At 43.9% G+C, this 13973-nt stretch overlaps 1 protein-coding gene across 6 annotated transcripts in view; it reads left to right on the top strand.

Moving 5' to 3' along the window:
* NEB (nebulin) overlaps positions 1 to 13973 on the top strand; it is a 358296-nt gene that overhangs the window by 303287 nt on the left and 41036 nt on the right. For all 6 annotated transcript variants that reach the window (XM_060256972.1, XM_060256973.1, XM_060256975.1 and 3 more), the window contains 9 exons: positions 870 to 980; positions 1116 to 1220; positions 2007 to 2111; positions 5950 to 6054; positions 11954 to 12064; positions 12493 to 12603; positions 12744 to 12857; positions 12955 to 13059; positions 13850 to 13954. In XM_060256972.1, coding sequence (XP_060112955.1) covers positions 870 to 980; positions 1116 to 1220; positions 2007 to 2111; positions 5950 to 6054; positions 11954 to 12064; positions 12493 to 12603; positions 12744 to 12857; positions 12955 to 13059; positions 13850 to 13954 — 972 coding nt within the window. The remainder of the gene's footprint in view (positions 1 to 869; positions 981 to 1115; positions 1221 to 2006; positions 2112 to 5949; positions 6055 to 11953; positions 12065 to 12492; positions 12604 to 12743; positions 12858 to 12954; positions 13060 to 13849; positions 13955 to 13973) is intronic.

Below are 13973 nucleotides of genomic sequence, written 5' to 3'. Positions count from 1 at the left end.
GGCCCAAGAGACCTGAGAAGAAAAATGCAATTTTTTTAAAAAAGCCAGCCTGACCCAGGGACTGGCTTGGCTTTTCCTGGAGCACAGTTTAAATCACACTGCAGGAGAAGCCTGCCCAGGATCTGTGTGCAGAGAGTACATGTAGACCCAGCTGGGGGGGCTTCTCCTGTGGCATGGTTTAAACCATGTCCCAGGAGAAGCTGGCCCCAGGATCTGTGTGCAGTGGGAAACTCTCAGCTCCCGCCTCCTCAGCTGATCTTGGACTGGCTGGAGCCAGCTCCAGCTGAGGTGGCATGGAGCTCTCAGCTCCTGCAGCCCATTCGGTATAGCTGAATGTGCCAGAATAAAAACTGAAAAATTTGGTTTTCATTCGGACTCAGCTATACTGCCAACTGATCAGATTCTCTGGTCTGTTTTCAGCTTAAATAATTCCCCCCCACACACACACACAAATAGCAGCATTTTAAAGGCATTTTTTGGCTTTTAAGGTATTTTAAGGTATTTTTCAGTTTGATTTATACTGAATGCACACTTCTAGTATACAACTATACATTTCAAATGTCTTAGCAGCTATGTTTTGTCAAAAATTATGTCAGCTTTCTCCAAATTGTTGTTAACTGATAATTTTTATACTTCAAGCATGGAGCTGAAACATAAACATGAATGAAAGAGGTAAATGTCACCTTGTCAATGAGTTGTGTGATAATATCTTTTCAGCAGTATCTTTGGTTCTATCTTCTGTACTGATCTTATAGCCTGCATCTTTGAGCCTACCTGCTTGCAGTCAAACTTTCTTTCTTTTGGCACCAGATTTTTTTTTAAAAAAAACCAGGACAGGTTGTAATAATGCCTATTGTCTTGGAATTTAGATAAAGTACAAAGAGAATTTTGACAAGGAGAAGGGAAAGAAGCCACGTTATGACCTAAAGGAGAGCAAGATTTACAAGACCCTACAAGATGCTCATCACATTGCTAGTGAGGTACATCTGACTCATTAACCTTTCAGCATAGTTTTGATTTACCTGGGGGCTTGATTTATGTTCTCCACAGGTTAGAGTTCTCAGTATTGTTTACATCCTCCTTTACCCAAATTGATTTTTTCTTTTCTCCTGCAGGTTAAATATAAGGCAGACCTCAAGAAACTCCACAAGCCAGTGACAGATATGTCTGAATCCCTCTCAATGAATCATGTCCTGGGTACCAGCCAACTTGCAAGTTCTGTAAGTCCCTTCGAGAAGGTCACATCTATGTAACATTATATCAGTCTACATTTCTGAGATAATCCCTGCTAACAACTTCTATAACAGCTTTCCTCCTTGACTGTTCCTAGGAAATCACCTGGTAGTGATCTTTTCTCTGCTGCCTAATGATTGTACTCCATGTAGATTAGTTACATTAATACCTTTAGTCCCTAGATAATTTTCTATTAGCTGTAGAATTTTGAATGTTGTAAAACTTCTAACCAGATCTTAATGGCATTTTTTTTTTTTACATTTTTAACGTGGTTTCCACTAACAGAAATACCATTTTCCCCTTGTTTTCACAGTTTTCTTTTTTCACTTTTACTACTCTTTGAAATTTTCTTTGGTAACTGAAATAAACATTTTAAAATGATTCTGCTTTTTTTCTTGAGTTTCTCATCTTACGGATGTTTTGCTACAGAATGAGGAATGCACTAACACAAGAAGATCTAAATCATACCACCAGATTCACCTCTGTTTTATACTCGCTGTTTTTTTTTTTTGTTACTTTTTTTTTTAAAGGAAGGGATTTGAGAAGGGGTCTTTGTCTTAATGAAAAAATCCGGGCCCTTCCTAGACAATTCAATGTTACAATATCTGTCTGGTTTGGATTTTATTTTGTTTTGTTTTGTTTTGTTTTTCATTTTCTTTTTTTTTATTTGTATTTCTGATATCTACCTTTCTACTGAAATGTTTAGATTAGCTGGAAATATACAGCTGGTTAGGATTTTTATTATTGAGGAAGTTCTGACACTTTCCCTTTAGTATCAGTACAAGAAGCAGTATGAGAAGAGTAAGGGTCACTACCACGTGGTTCCAGATAACCTTGAACAGCTCCATCTAAAGGAGGCTTCCGAACTTCAGAGCCAAGTAAGTCAGATGATCAACATTTCTCATCTTTGGTATTTCTCTTTAAGGATTTATAGCCAACCTTTCATTCACATTGGAGCTAGAGTAGCTTACTATAGATTTAAAAAATCTATAGGGATTTATATCCAAACGTTCATTCAAATTGGAGCTAGAGTAGCTTACTATAGATTTAAAAAATCTATAGGGATTTATATCCAAACTTTCATTCACATTGGAGCTAGAGTAGCTTACTATAGATTTAAAAAATCTATAGGGATTTATATCCAAACTTTCATTCACATTGGAGCTAGTGTAGCTTACTATAGATTTAAAAAATCTATAGGGATTTATATCCAACCTTTCATTCACATTGGAGCTAGAGTAGCTTACTATAGATTTAAAAAATCTATAGGGATTTATATCCAAACTTTCATTCAAATTGTAGCTAGAGTAGCTTACTGTAGATTTTAAAAAAGCAATACAAAAATGACGTTTTCAGGTGGAACTCGGATCTTATTAGCCAAATTGTCCTCTGTGTCTGCAGGGAACATGCTGCGGGGCAAATACCTGGGATTGCCCAGTCCATTGTATACCTGGATCTCAATTTAGCCTATTGCTAGTTAGAAAGTGAGGAAAAAGTCACAGGAAACACTCTGTAATCTTTGGGTGATAACAGACGGGCAGTTCGGGGTGGTTGGGAGGCATCCCGAATTGGGCTGGCTCAAAAAGAGCTGTCCTGAAGCCTCCAGATGCTCCCCAGTGAAGTGCCTGCATCCCATCTGCCAAGCAGCTGGGTGCCTCCAGACGTGGAGGAGCCTCAGAAGCCAGACCACTCTTTCTTCAAGTTAAGCACTTAAGTGCTCATGCATTCAAGCGCTCCCAACAATTTTTAAGGGGAAAAAAGCAGAAGCAGCTTGGGGAGGCTTGGGGCTTTCACATGCCGATTCGGTGACTGGCTGTCGGCTCAGAAATTTGCTGGGAATGGTAGCTTTTTTAAGCTGGCCTACAGAGGCTGGAGGATGGGCTGAGTACGGGACGGGGATGGGCGGCAGATGTTTATGTGTGGAAGGATTTTTTGGGGTCGATTTCAGAGCTGTCTCTGAGTCGGCCCAAAGTGCCGGTCCGTAATCACCCTTTATTCCCCTATTAAGATATAGATCTGAAATTTGAAACAGCAGCTAAGCAAAATGAGGCAATATTGCACCACTAAGTTGTATATGGTAGCCAAATAAACCTCATGAATGACATATTGGAGATGCCTACATGGAAAGGGTGAAAAGAGACAAAAATATTATGTTGCCCATCCTGAAAAAAGCATGGTTAGGTCTGGGGGTAAGGAAGGCTGCTCTGAGAACGTGCTTAACTACTGGGATGGGGTGTCTTATTTCAGCAGTGGATGATGATCCCGTGATTTGAGATGATGGTCCCAATGACCATGATTTCATCAAGGGTAGAGGCTGTGGGTCTTGGATATCCCTTTTATGTACTTAAAACTTCCTGGGCTTTGGTAGGGGCATTATATTATTTGCTGCATTCCATGTAAAGTTCAGTGCAGCAGGGGTTGGGTCTAGGGTGACAATCCTAAATCCTTATTGGATGATTCAGATTTCTAGTGAGCAGGGAGAAATGTGTATCTAGGGAGAAGTGGAGGTCCTGATATGGGCATGATAGGTGAGGCAACAGTGGCAGCAGAACCATTTTGATGGGATGAGGCAATTATTTTGGTGGTGGGCTAGCTAATGCTAGGCTGAAAAAGGCCAAATAGTAGCTTGACTGCCTTTCCTGGGCTTGTGATTGAGTTGCTGGAGAAGGTCATATTCTAATGGGAACTCAGGTGTGAGGCAACTCTGGAGGCATGGACCAAAGACCTTTGATTATTGTGCTTCTTGGAGCATTCAGGCAATTGGGCTGCTCCCTTCTGAGAGTATCCAGAGGAATTCCTGGCTGTCTCAGGGGCCCTGTTTTGATATGTCTCTGTTAAAGCCATAGGATCTTGGGGTACGCATAGATATTATACTGAGATTCCTGTACAGGAGTGGGCTCATAGGTAGTAACACTTTTAGCTCATTTGTTGATGGAGAAGGGCCTGAGAGGGATTCTGAGGATGCATCATGGTACAACTTCCCCCACCCCCTGCTGGTATTCCTGCTACTGTTGTCCTTACAGGGCCCACAGTGAGCCCAGGGGAAATAACCCCTGGGAGTATGCTGCCATGCAGCACTAAATGTGTAACATCAGATACACTGGTTCACCTCGATATGAACAGATTTGCTTCTGATCAGTTGATGTTTAAGAACCAATCTGTGTACTATTCACCTTTGATGGACCCTTTGCTTCATATGTTCAGTCAGACAATATTTCTTTATCACTCTTACCTCAGAATACTGAGCCGAGCGGAGCCTCTGGCAGCCCGCCACATCGTGGCATGGCTGCTGGGGAGATTTTGCCCCCCCCCAGAGGGAGAGCGGACTTTTCGGTGCGCTTTCAGTGCGTCCTGAGGGGGCGGGGCTTTTGCGCCTGCTCAGAAGCTCCGCTCCATGGATGTCAGTCCTCTTTGGGTGCTTGGCCCTCCCGCCCGCCCTGTTTGTTATATAGGCAGTCGCTGGTCACCTCTTTTATGGAGGGGCCGGGTAGGAATTTTTTACTCCCCGGCTATTTGGCTGGTGACTGGGGTGTGTTTTTTGCCTACCCTGCATAGCATATCAGTGGATTGAGGAATTGGCCTCAGGTTGGTGCCTTTGTATAGATTGGTCGCTTTTCAGGGCAGATTTTACGGGGTTTATGGCACCATGCGGCCTGGGGAGGACCGGTTAGCCTCCCCCGTTTGGGGAGTTAGGGGTCTGGCAGGATCAGCCTTTGGGTGTGGCCCGAGGTGTGTGAATGCAGACTGTCCTGGAGACTCGATTGGATGGGTGCCTTTCGCTGAGACTCGCGTCTGGTGTTTGGGCCCTCCGGTGCGAGCCTCCCTGATGGGCCTGCCTAACGGGAGCTGTGACACACAGCTCCGGCCGGAGGCTGGGTCTCTCGCCCGCTGAAAAAGGCAGGGGAGCGGTCTGAGGAGACCCCTGGCCCTGATCTGGCCGCAGTTCGGTTGCCCTTGCCGTTGCAGTGTTATTTAATAAAGTGGCCCATAGTTTTACCAATCTAATTGTGTCCGCCTCTTTATTCCGACTTGGGGGGGGGCAATTGATGTTTAAGAACCAATCTGTGTACTATTCACCTTTGATCGACTCTTTGCTTCATATGTTCAGTCAGACAATATTTCTTTATCACTCTTACCTCAGAATACTGAGCAGAGTACCGTAGTCCATCCAAAGGCAGAATTAGGATCTGTAGACAGTGAGAAATGTAATTCATTAACAAAAGGTGATTAAGGCTATCTGAAAATTAAACTCCCTTGTGAATAAACTGTGCACTTTGTATAGCGTTCGCCTGCACTACAAATGAGAACTACAGGGGACTGTAGTTGTGTAGAGGTGCTTAAAAGTTAAAGCTGGTTCATAGAATTCTGTTAGATTTCCTTGAAGCAACCCAAGACATTTAAGCCTGTTTAATGTTGACTTATGTCTATAGTTACTTGCTGATAAAGTATAACTGCATACACCAGATTAAGTTATGTAATTAGTTGCAACCAATTTCTCTATGAATTCGAAACAAAACTTGCCTCAAAATCAGTTCTGATTTTTTCCCTCCAAGTATCCCTGCACTGAAAGCGGTAGTGTGTAATGGCTGACTTTATAAACTGTGGAGAATGGTATCTCAGGAGTGAAAAAGAGGCCTACTTTTTCTACAGAATCCTTTCTTTTCTGTTTATAAACTGTGGTAGAACAGCAGGTGACACTTGACTCCTTCTTGACAGGTGAAATATAAGGAAAAATATGAAAAAGAAAGAGGGAAACCAATGCTGGATTTTGAAACACCAACATACCTCACTGCTAAGGAAGCTCAGCACATGCAGAGTGAAGTAAGTTGCTTTATCATGGGTAGCAGACTGCCTTGATTTTGGGAAAATGTGAGCACAATTCTTATCATGGCTTTATGTTAGCAGTCAGATTTAAATTATCTGTCTTCACTGAAATATCTTTACTGGGTTGGATCCAAAGGTACCATTCTGCCAGTGTAACAGCAATTCCTTCTGTTAGAGGAAAGGAGGGCAGTTTTCATGGATACTCACGTAAGAAGTGCCAGCTGTCTCCGACCAGTGGTCCATCTAGTCCAGCATACTGTTTCACACAGCAGCCAACCAGAGTCAACGTCTGCTGCTAGGGTTGCCAAGTCTAACTCAGAAAATACCTGGGGACTTTGGGGGTAGGGCCATGAGACTTTGGGGTGGAGCCAGGAGACTTCCCCATTCCCTAAAATAAATAAATAAAAATACAGCAGTGCAGTTCCCCGAATATAGTCTTCATTTCCTCATCCCCCAGCAGCTAGCTGCACTTTGACTTCCACACTCTCTCTCACACTCACACATATACAAAGCAGCCAAAAGAGAGTTTGGAAGCACAGACTTTGTGGTCTTACTGGGGCAATTTACTTTCCATGGGAGTTGTAGAATGCTGCATACTCAACCAAGTTCTTCAGACTAGCACAGGGAAACCAGAGGTTCTACTTAACTCTTTCCTCTCTATTTTACTGTGCAAACAACTTCTTAAGGGACCGTAAAGCAAACAGAGGGGTGGCACTGCTTCCCTTCCCTTTCTCACAACAGCCATGCTGTTCTGCAGGTTTGCCCTGCCTCCTATTCAGCCTGGCTCCAGAGATTTAAAGGCACACACACCTTTCAAAAAGCAATCAGTTCCCAAGCATTTCTAAGCCTTCTCAGGTGAAAAGGCACATGGTAGCTTTTGGGGTAGGGTTTCCCCCCCACTGGCCAACTGTCTGGGGGCAGGAAGGAACCTGCAAAACCAGAGGATCTCCCACTGGGACCTGGGGGTTGGGAAGCCCACATGCTGCCTTCCAGCACTGATATTCAGAGGGTTGCAACCTCTGTAGAAGAAGAAGATGATGATGATGATATTGGATTTATATCCCGCCCTCCACTCCGAAGAGTCTCAGAGCGGCTCACAATCTCCTTTACCTTCCTTCCCCACAACAGGCACCCTGTGAGGTAGATGAAGATATTGGATTTATATCCCGCCCTCCACTCCGAAGAGGCTCAGAGCGGCTCACAATCTCCTTTACCTTCCTTCCCCACAACAGACACCCTGTGAGGTAGATGAAGATATTGGATTTATATCCCGCCCTCCACTCCGAAGAGGCTCAGAGCGGCTCACAATCTCCTCTACCTTCCTCCCCCACAACAGACACCCTGTGAGGTGGCTGGGGCTGGAGAGGGCTCTCACAGCAGCTGCCCTTTCAAGGACAAGCTCTGCCACAGCTATGGCTGACCCAAGGCCATGCTAGCAGGTGCAAGTGGAGGAGTGGGGAATCAAACCCGGTTCTCCCAGATAAGAGTCCGCACACTTAACCACTACACCAAACTGTACACAGAGGCTCCCTTCAGTAACCATGGCTAATAACCCTTTTAAAGCCATCTATGGTCATGGGCATCACTACCTCCATGGCAGTGAATTTCACAATTTAATTATTCGCAGAGTAAAGAAGTATTTCTTGTTTTTATGCCCTGATCTTATTTCCCAACAATTTCATCAGATGCCCCTGAGTTCTACTACTATGCAAGAGGGTGAAAAAATTCCCTCTACCCACTCTTTCCACATCCCACATAATTTTATAAATGTCTGCCATTCTCCCCCTATTTTTTTTTTCTAGACTGAAGTTCCGGACCCTCCAGTCTTTTCTGATAGGAAAAGTGATCCAACCCTCTAATCATCTTGGTTGCCCTCTTTTGTGCTTTCCCAAGCTTTGCTGAGATACAATGACCAGAACTGTGCGCATGTTCTTCTAATTTCCCCCTCCCCTACTGAGCAGAGCAGTTCCCATCCTGAGCAGAAGATAACTGCTGTAATTTTAAAATGGGCAATGGGCAGTGCAAGACCCTGCACGGTTAAGAACATAAGAACATAAGAGAAGCCATGTTGGATCAGGCCAATGGCCCCTCCAGTCCAACACTCTGAGTCACAGAAAAAAAGAAGAGAAGCCATGTTGGATCAGACCAATGGCCCATCCAGTCCAACACTCTGTGTCACATAAGAACATAAGAGAAGCCATGTTGGATCAGGCCAGTGGCCCCTCCAGTCCAACACTCTGTGTCACACAGTGGCAAAAATTTTTGTACATACACACACATTGTGGCTAATAGCCACTGATGGACCTCTGCTCCATATTTTTATCTAAACCCCTCTTGAAGGTGGCTATGCTTGTGGCTGCCACCACCTCCTGTGGCAGTGAATTCCACATGTTAATCACCCTTTGGGTGAAGAAGTGCTTCCTTTTATCCGTTTTAACCTGTCTGCTCAGCAATTTCATCGAATGCCCACGAGTTCTTGTATTGTGAGAAATGGAGAAAAGTACCTCTTTCTCTACTTTCTCCATCCCATGCATTATCTTGTAAACCTCTATCATGTCACCCCGCAGTCGACGTTTCTCCAAGCTAAAGAGTCCCAAGCATTTCAACCTTTCTTCATAGGGAAAGTGCTCCAGCCCTTTAATCATTCTAGTTGCCCTTCTCTGGACTTTCTCCAATGCTATAATATCCTTTTTGAGGTTCCAGTCTGCTGTTCCTATGTTAATGAGCGGCTGTTCATGTGCACAGTTTAGAGGGCACACTGCTTATTTCAAATGGGCTTTATCCCAGGGAACTACACTATTGGCTTCTGTATTTTCAGTCCCTTTCCTAATAATTCCTAGCATGAAGTCTGCTTTGTCCAACACTGCTGTATACTGGGTGGACATTTTCAGTGAGCTTTCCACTAGAACCCCAAGATCTCTTTCAATCTCAGTCTCTGCCGGATCAGACCCCATCAGCATATATTTTAAATTAGGATTTTATTTTTGTTTCAGTATGTCATTTTACACTTACCCACGGTGGATTTAATTTTCTGCATTGTTGCTAGGGCTGCCAAATTCCAGGTAGGCCCTGGAGATAAATCAGACTCACAGCTGATCTCCAAACTATAGAGATCAGGGGTGCAGTCACACTTACCATTAAATCCATCTTTAACGCATTTTTAACGCGTCTGTCTTATAATCCATTGCATCAATTCCCTGATCAGACAGCAGTCGGGTTCCCATGCTATCCCATGTTGATCCCGTCGCTGGTCGATCATAGCACTCCTCTTTTCGATAGACGGCAATCCGCATTAGCGCAGGCACAGTGATGCGCGCTGTCGCTGTTTGGTTTCGGTAACAGGAAGTTGATTCAGCATTGTGGCGCATGCGCGTTTGCACATCAGACGATTGACGAACGATGGCGCATTCAAACGCAGAAAATCCGCTCAGGAACCATTGTAAGCGTTCTGAGCTGGATTTAAAGCAGTATCAAAGTAATCCGCGATCAAGACGCATCAGCACGGGACTTGCACGAGCTAAACACCGTTTGCAGATGCTGACGTATGGACGACCAGTGAAAATCCGACATGATTCCAGACTCCACTAATGCTGGTAGCGGGATATAATGAATGTCTGACCTCACCCCAGGTCTCCTGGGGACAATGGCTGCTTTGGAGGGTGGACTCAGTGGCATTAATACCCAGCTGTAGTCCCTCCCCTCCCAAAACCCTGCCTCCCCACGTTCCACCTCTGAATCTCCAGAAATTTCCCAACCTGATGCTGTTAGACCTACCTATTGCCCAAGCACCCAATTTAGAGAGATCCTCATTCAAAATCTGCCTTGGTTTTCACTCCTTCCACTGCAGACATACACACCTTTGCCATTCCTGAGGGCTCAGTAGGCTACAGCAAAAGTGGAGAAGTAGAATGGTTTTGCACTGGATCCGACCGTTTGCTTATGGTATTACAGTACAGTATATTTTATTAGGCATCAACTTCAAATTAGAAGTTGACAAATAAAAGAAGGTTGGGAGTAGGGCTATGTAGACTGAGCAATTAATTCACTTAGAATTTGTAGAATTAAGATAATTTGTGTTTGCTCCTTCATGAAAACACCTGCAATTTGTTGCTTTCCTCCAGCCTGCCCGAAGACTTCTTTGGTAGGTAAAAGTAGTAGGAAATAACTTCCACTAGATTCCTTCTCTATCAATCCTTGTTTGTCTCTGGTGTTATAGTATTTTTCCCCAGTGGCCTGTCATTCTGTTATTCTCACAGTTTATTTCATGGCCTGTTTGAAGTTTTGGTATTGTTCTGTCCCAAAGTGAAACTTATACAGGGTGAAATACACTTGTATAAGGTGTTTGGTCATAATGTTTGGGTGGCTCCATCAGTTGTTTCCGTTCCTCTTTTCTTTACATAACTACTCCGAATGTTGGCAAATCTTTTGAGGCAAATACAGTTTTGAAATATCAAGTCCAAAGTACTGAGACAATGCACTCAGATTAAACAACACAAACCTAACGGTGCCATCCTTGGCAGAGTTGCATCCTTCTAAGCTAGGGTTGCCAAGTCCAATTCAAGAAATATCTGGGGACTTTGGGGGTGGAGCCAGGAGACTTTGGGGGTGGAGCCAGGAGACTTTGGGGGTGGAGCCAGGAGATATTAGGGGTGGAGCCAAGATCAAGGCTGTGACAAGCATCATTGAACTCCAAAGGGAGTTCTGGCCATCACATTGAAAGGGACAGCACACCTTTTCAATGCCTTCCTTCCATAGGAAATAATGAAGGATAGGAGCACCTTCTTTTGGCGCTCATAGAATTGGACCCCCTGGTCCAATTTTTTTGAAACTTGGGGGGTATTTTGGGGAGAGGCACTAGATGCTATACTGACAATTTGGTGCCTCTAACCCAAAAAACAGCCTCCCCCAGAGCCCCAGATTCCCGCGGACCAATTCTCCATGATTTTCTATGGGAATAAATCTCCATAGGGAATAATAGAGTTCCCAGAAGACATTTCCCTCCCCTCCCCCCGCTTTCTGATGACCCTGAAGCGGGGGGAGGGCCTCCAAACTGGGGGATCCCCTGCCCCCACCTGGGGATTGGCAACCCTATTCTAAGCCTATTACTTCAATGGACTTCAACGGGTTTAACTCTGTTTAGAATGGTGCTATTAGTGCGGTTTTTGCTCCTGGCCCAATGCACAAGTAGTAATGTCACTGTGTCATGATCTGCTCCTTTCCAGGAGTGCCACAACCCACCACTGCCCATGCTTATTGTAGCTTCTATGCCCTTATTTACGATAATCCTACAGCGCATGGGTACAGTGGGCATGGAGGCAACTGAATACTGGGTTTCCGTTCAGTAGCCAGGAGACCTCTTACTTTCCGCTTAAAATAATGAAGGAAAGTTGTCATGGTTTCCTCAGTTACATGTTTACCAGAATGTTTAAACGGTGCTTCTAGCTATTTCTCAATCCAGTAGGTGCCCTGGGAAGGATGCCAAACCCAAACTGTTCCTTCCAATCAGTGCTAAGAAGGGAAATTTTTTTTCTGTATGTGGTGCGAATTCATATCCTGTAACATATTTCTTCTTCCTGCAGTAACAGTCAAGGAGCAGTAAAGGGTACCACTGGCAAAACATGGCAGCTTATTGTAAAATGGACACATGCTGTGAACATTCAGTTGCCCAAAGGCTTAGCCAGCCTTATTACTGCCCCATTGTCTAAAATGCCATCGCTTATAATCTGGCAAAACCCTCACAAACATCACCGAGAACAAGACTGGATGTGTAACCAGCTAACACATTCTGGTAGCGTTATAGAATAACTAGAATCTGTTCGTCTTCCTGGTGTATTTTTCACATTGTTTCAAAATAAACACTATTTTCCTTTTTTTGTTTTCTTCCGACTCCTATTAGAAAGAATATAAAAAAGACTTTGAAGAGTCCATTAAAGGCAGGAACCTTGCTGGCCTGGAGATTACACCATCTTTATTGCATGTCAGATATGCCACCAAAATAGCGAGCGAGGTAGCAGCTACTCTGTTGTCTTTTGCTAATAGCAACCCAACTAGTTTTCACTAATTATCCTCACCAAAGCAGCCCACTCACTACTTTCCTTTTCAGGCTTAAACATTTACCTTGAGCATGATTTCTGTCGTTTTTATGGCTCGTTCTAGTTAGTCGATGTACAAAGTCACTAATTGTTCATTGTAGTGGCATTAATGTTGGTTTTCCTGTTGGCCATGTCAACATGGTCGTTCCACTGTTTGTGTTCCTTTCTTAATCAGAGTATGCTGACCTGTCTTCAGTTTGTTTCTTGATAACTGGTAGACTCTTGAACACCATAACTTTGTTTGTTGCTTTAAGATAATCAGATTTTGTTTGTTGATGCTCTTTTTTGTTTGTTTGTTTGTTTGTTTCTTCATTTTTTTCTTCTTTCTACTCGTCCTCCATAGAAAGAATACAGGAGAGATTTGGAAGAAGGTGTCAAAGGTAAAGGCCTAACGATTTTGGAAGAGACACCAGATTTACTCAGAGCAAAGAATGCGACCCAAATCTTAAACGAGGTAAGGTGCATAACTGGGTGAAACTGTGCTGGGGCCTTTTATGACACTCGTGAATCAGGGTAGATGTCTACACATATTTCACGCTTGGGAAACACCACCCCATTTTAATGTTTCACCTGTTTCATGCCTTGTAACCACAGAAAGAATACAAGAAAACTCTGGAACTGGAAATCAAAGGAAGAGGCCTGACAGCTCTTGCACTGGGAACACCAGATTTTATGAGAGCAAAGAATGCCATGGACATTGCTAGCCAGGTCAATGCCAACAATGAGTCATCAATCTGGAATCAAGGGAAGCTGTATTTGTAAATGCAGTTATTATGTATACTAACCTGTGACCTTTCCACCACAGATTAAATATAAGCAATCTGCAGAAATGGAAAAAGCCAACTATACCACTGTTGTTGACACACCAGAGATAATTCATGCCAATCAAGTGAGGAACCTTTCAAGTCAGGTAATGACTCCTGTTGACATATATTAAAAAATTCCCTGAACCTGGCATTGTAAAAAGTAAGGGTATTACTATACCGAGTTAGGGGAGGGACGGTGGCTCAGTGGTAGAGCATCTGCTTGGGAAGCAGAAGGTCCCAGGTTCAATCCCTGGCATCTCCAAAAAAAGGGTCCAGGCAAATAGGTTTGAAAAACCTCAGCTTGAGACCCTGGAGAGCCATGAATGGGGCTGTGGCTCAGTGGCAGAGCATCTGGTTGGGAAGCAGAAGGTCCCAGGTTCAATCCCTGGCATCTCCAAAAAAGGGTCCAGGCAAATAGGTGCGAAAAACCTCATCTTGAGACCCTGGAGAGCCATGAATGGGACTGTGGCTCAGTGGTAGAGCATCTGCTTGGGAAGCAGAAGGTCCCAGGTTCAATCCCCGGCATCTCCAACTAAAAAGGGTCCAGGAAATAGGCTTGAGAAACCTCAGCTTGAGACCCTGGAGAGCCGCTGCCAGTCTGAGAAGACAAGACTGACTTTGATGGACCAAGAGTCTGATTCAGTATAAGGCAGCTTCATATGTTCATAAGTTCATAATAAAGCCAGTCAGTCTGCTACATTCCTTCTGCTCATTAACTGTTGTTTCTATCATGAGATGGTCCTTTCACACAAGGTAGATGTCCCAGAAAAGAGAGGTATGGTTGTATGGTCTGTCCCTCAGACAAGGAGCATTTACATTTTTAAAATCCTCTTTTCTCTTGGTAATGTAATCCTTTGTTACCACAGCAGTAATTTTTCCCCCTTTTCACAACAGAAAAAGTACAAAGAAGAAGCAGAGAGAACCATGTCATATTATGTGCCTGTCCTAGACACACCAGAAATGCAGAGAGTCCGGGAAAACCAAAAGAACTTCAGCATGGTAGATATATGGCTTCTTA

The sequence above is a fragment of the Heteronotia binoei genome, chromosome 16 (genome assembly GCF_032191835.1).
Source record: "Heteronotia binoei isolate CCM8104 ecotype False Entrance Well chromosome 16, APGP_CSIRO_Hbin_v1, whole genome shotgun sequence".
In the NCBI taxonomy this organism is placed as follows: Eukaryota; Metazoa; Chordata; class Lepidosauria; order Squamata; family Gekkonidae; genus Heteronotia; species Heteronotia binoei.
Note: the sequence above shows the minus strand (reverse complement) of the source record. Positions and strands in the feature narration are given on the sequence as shown.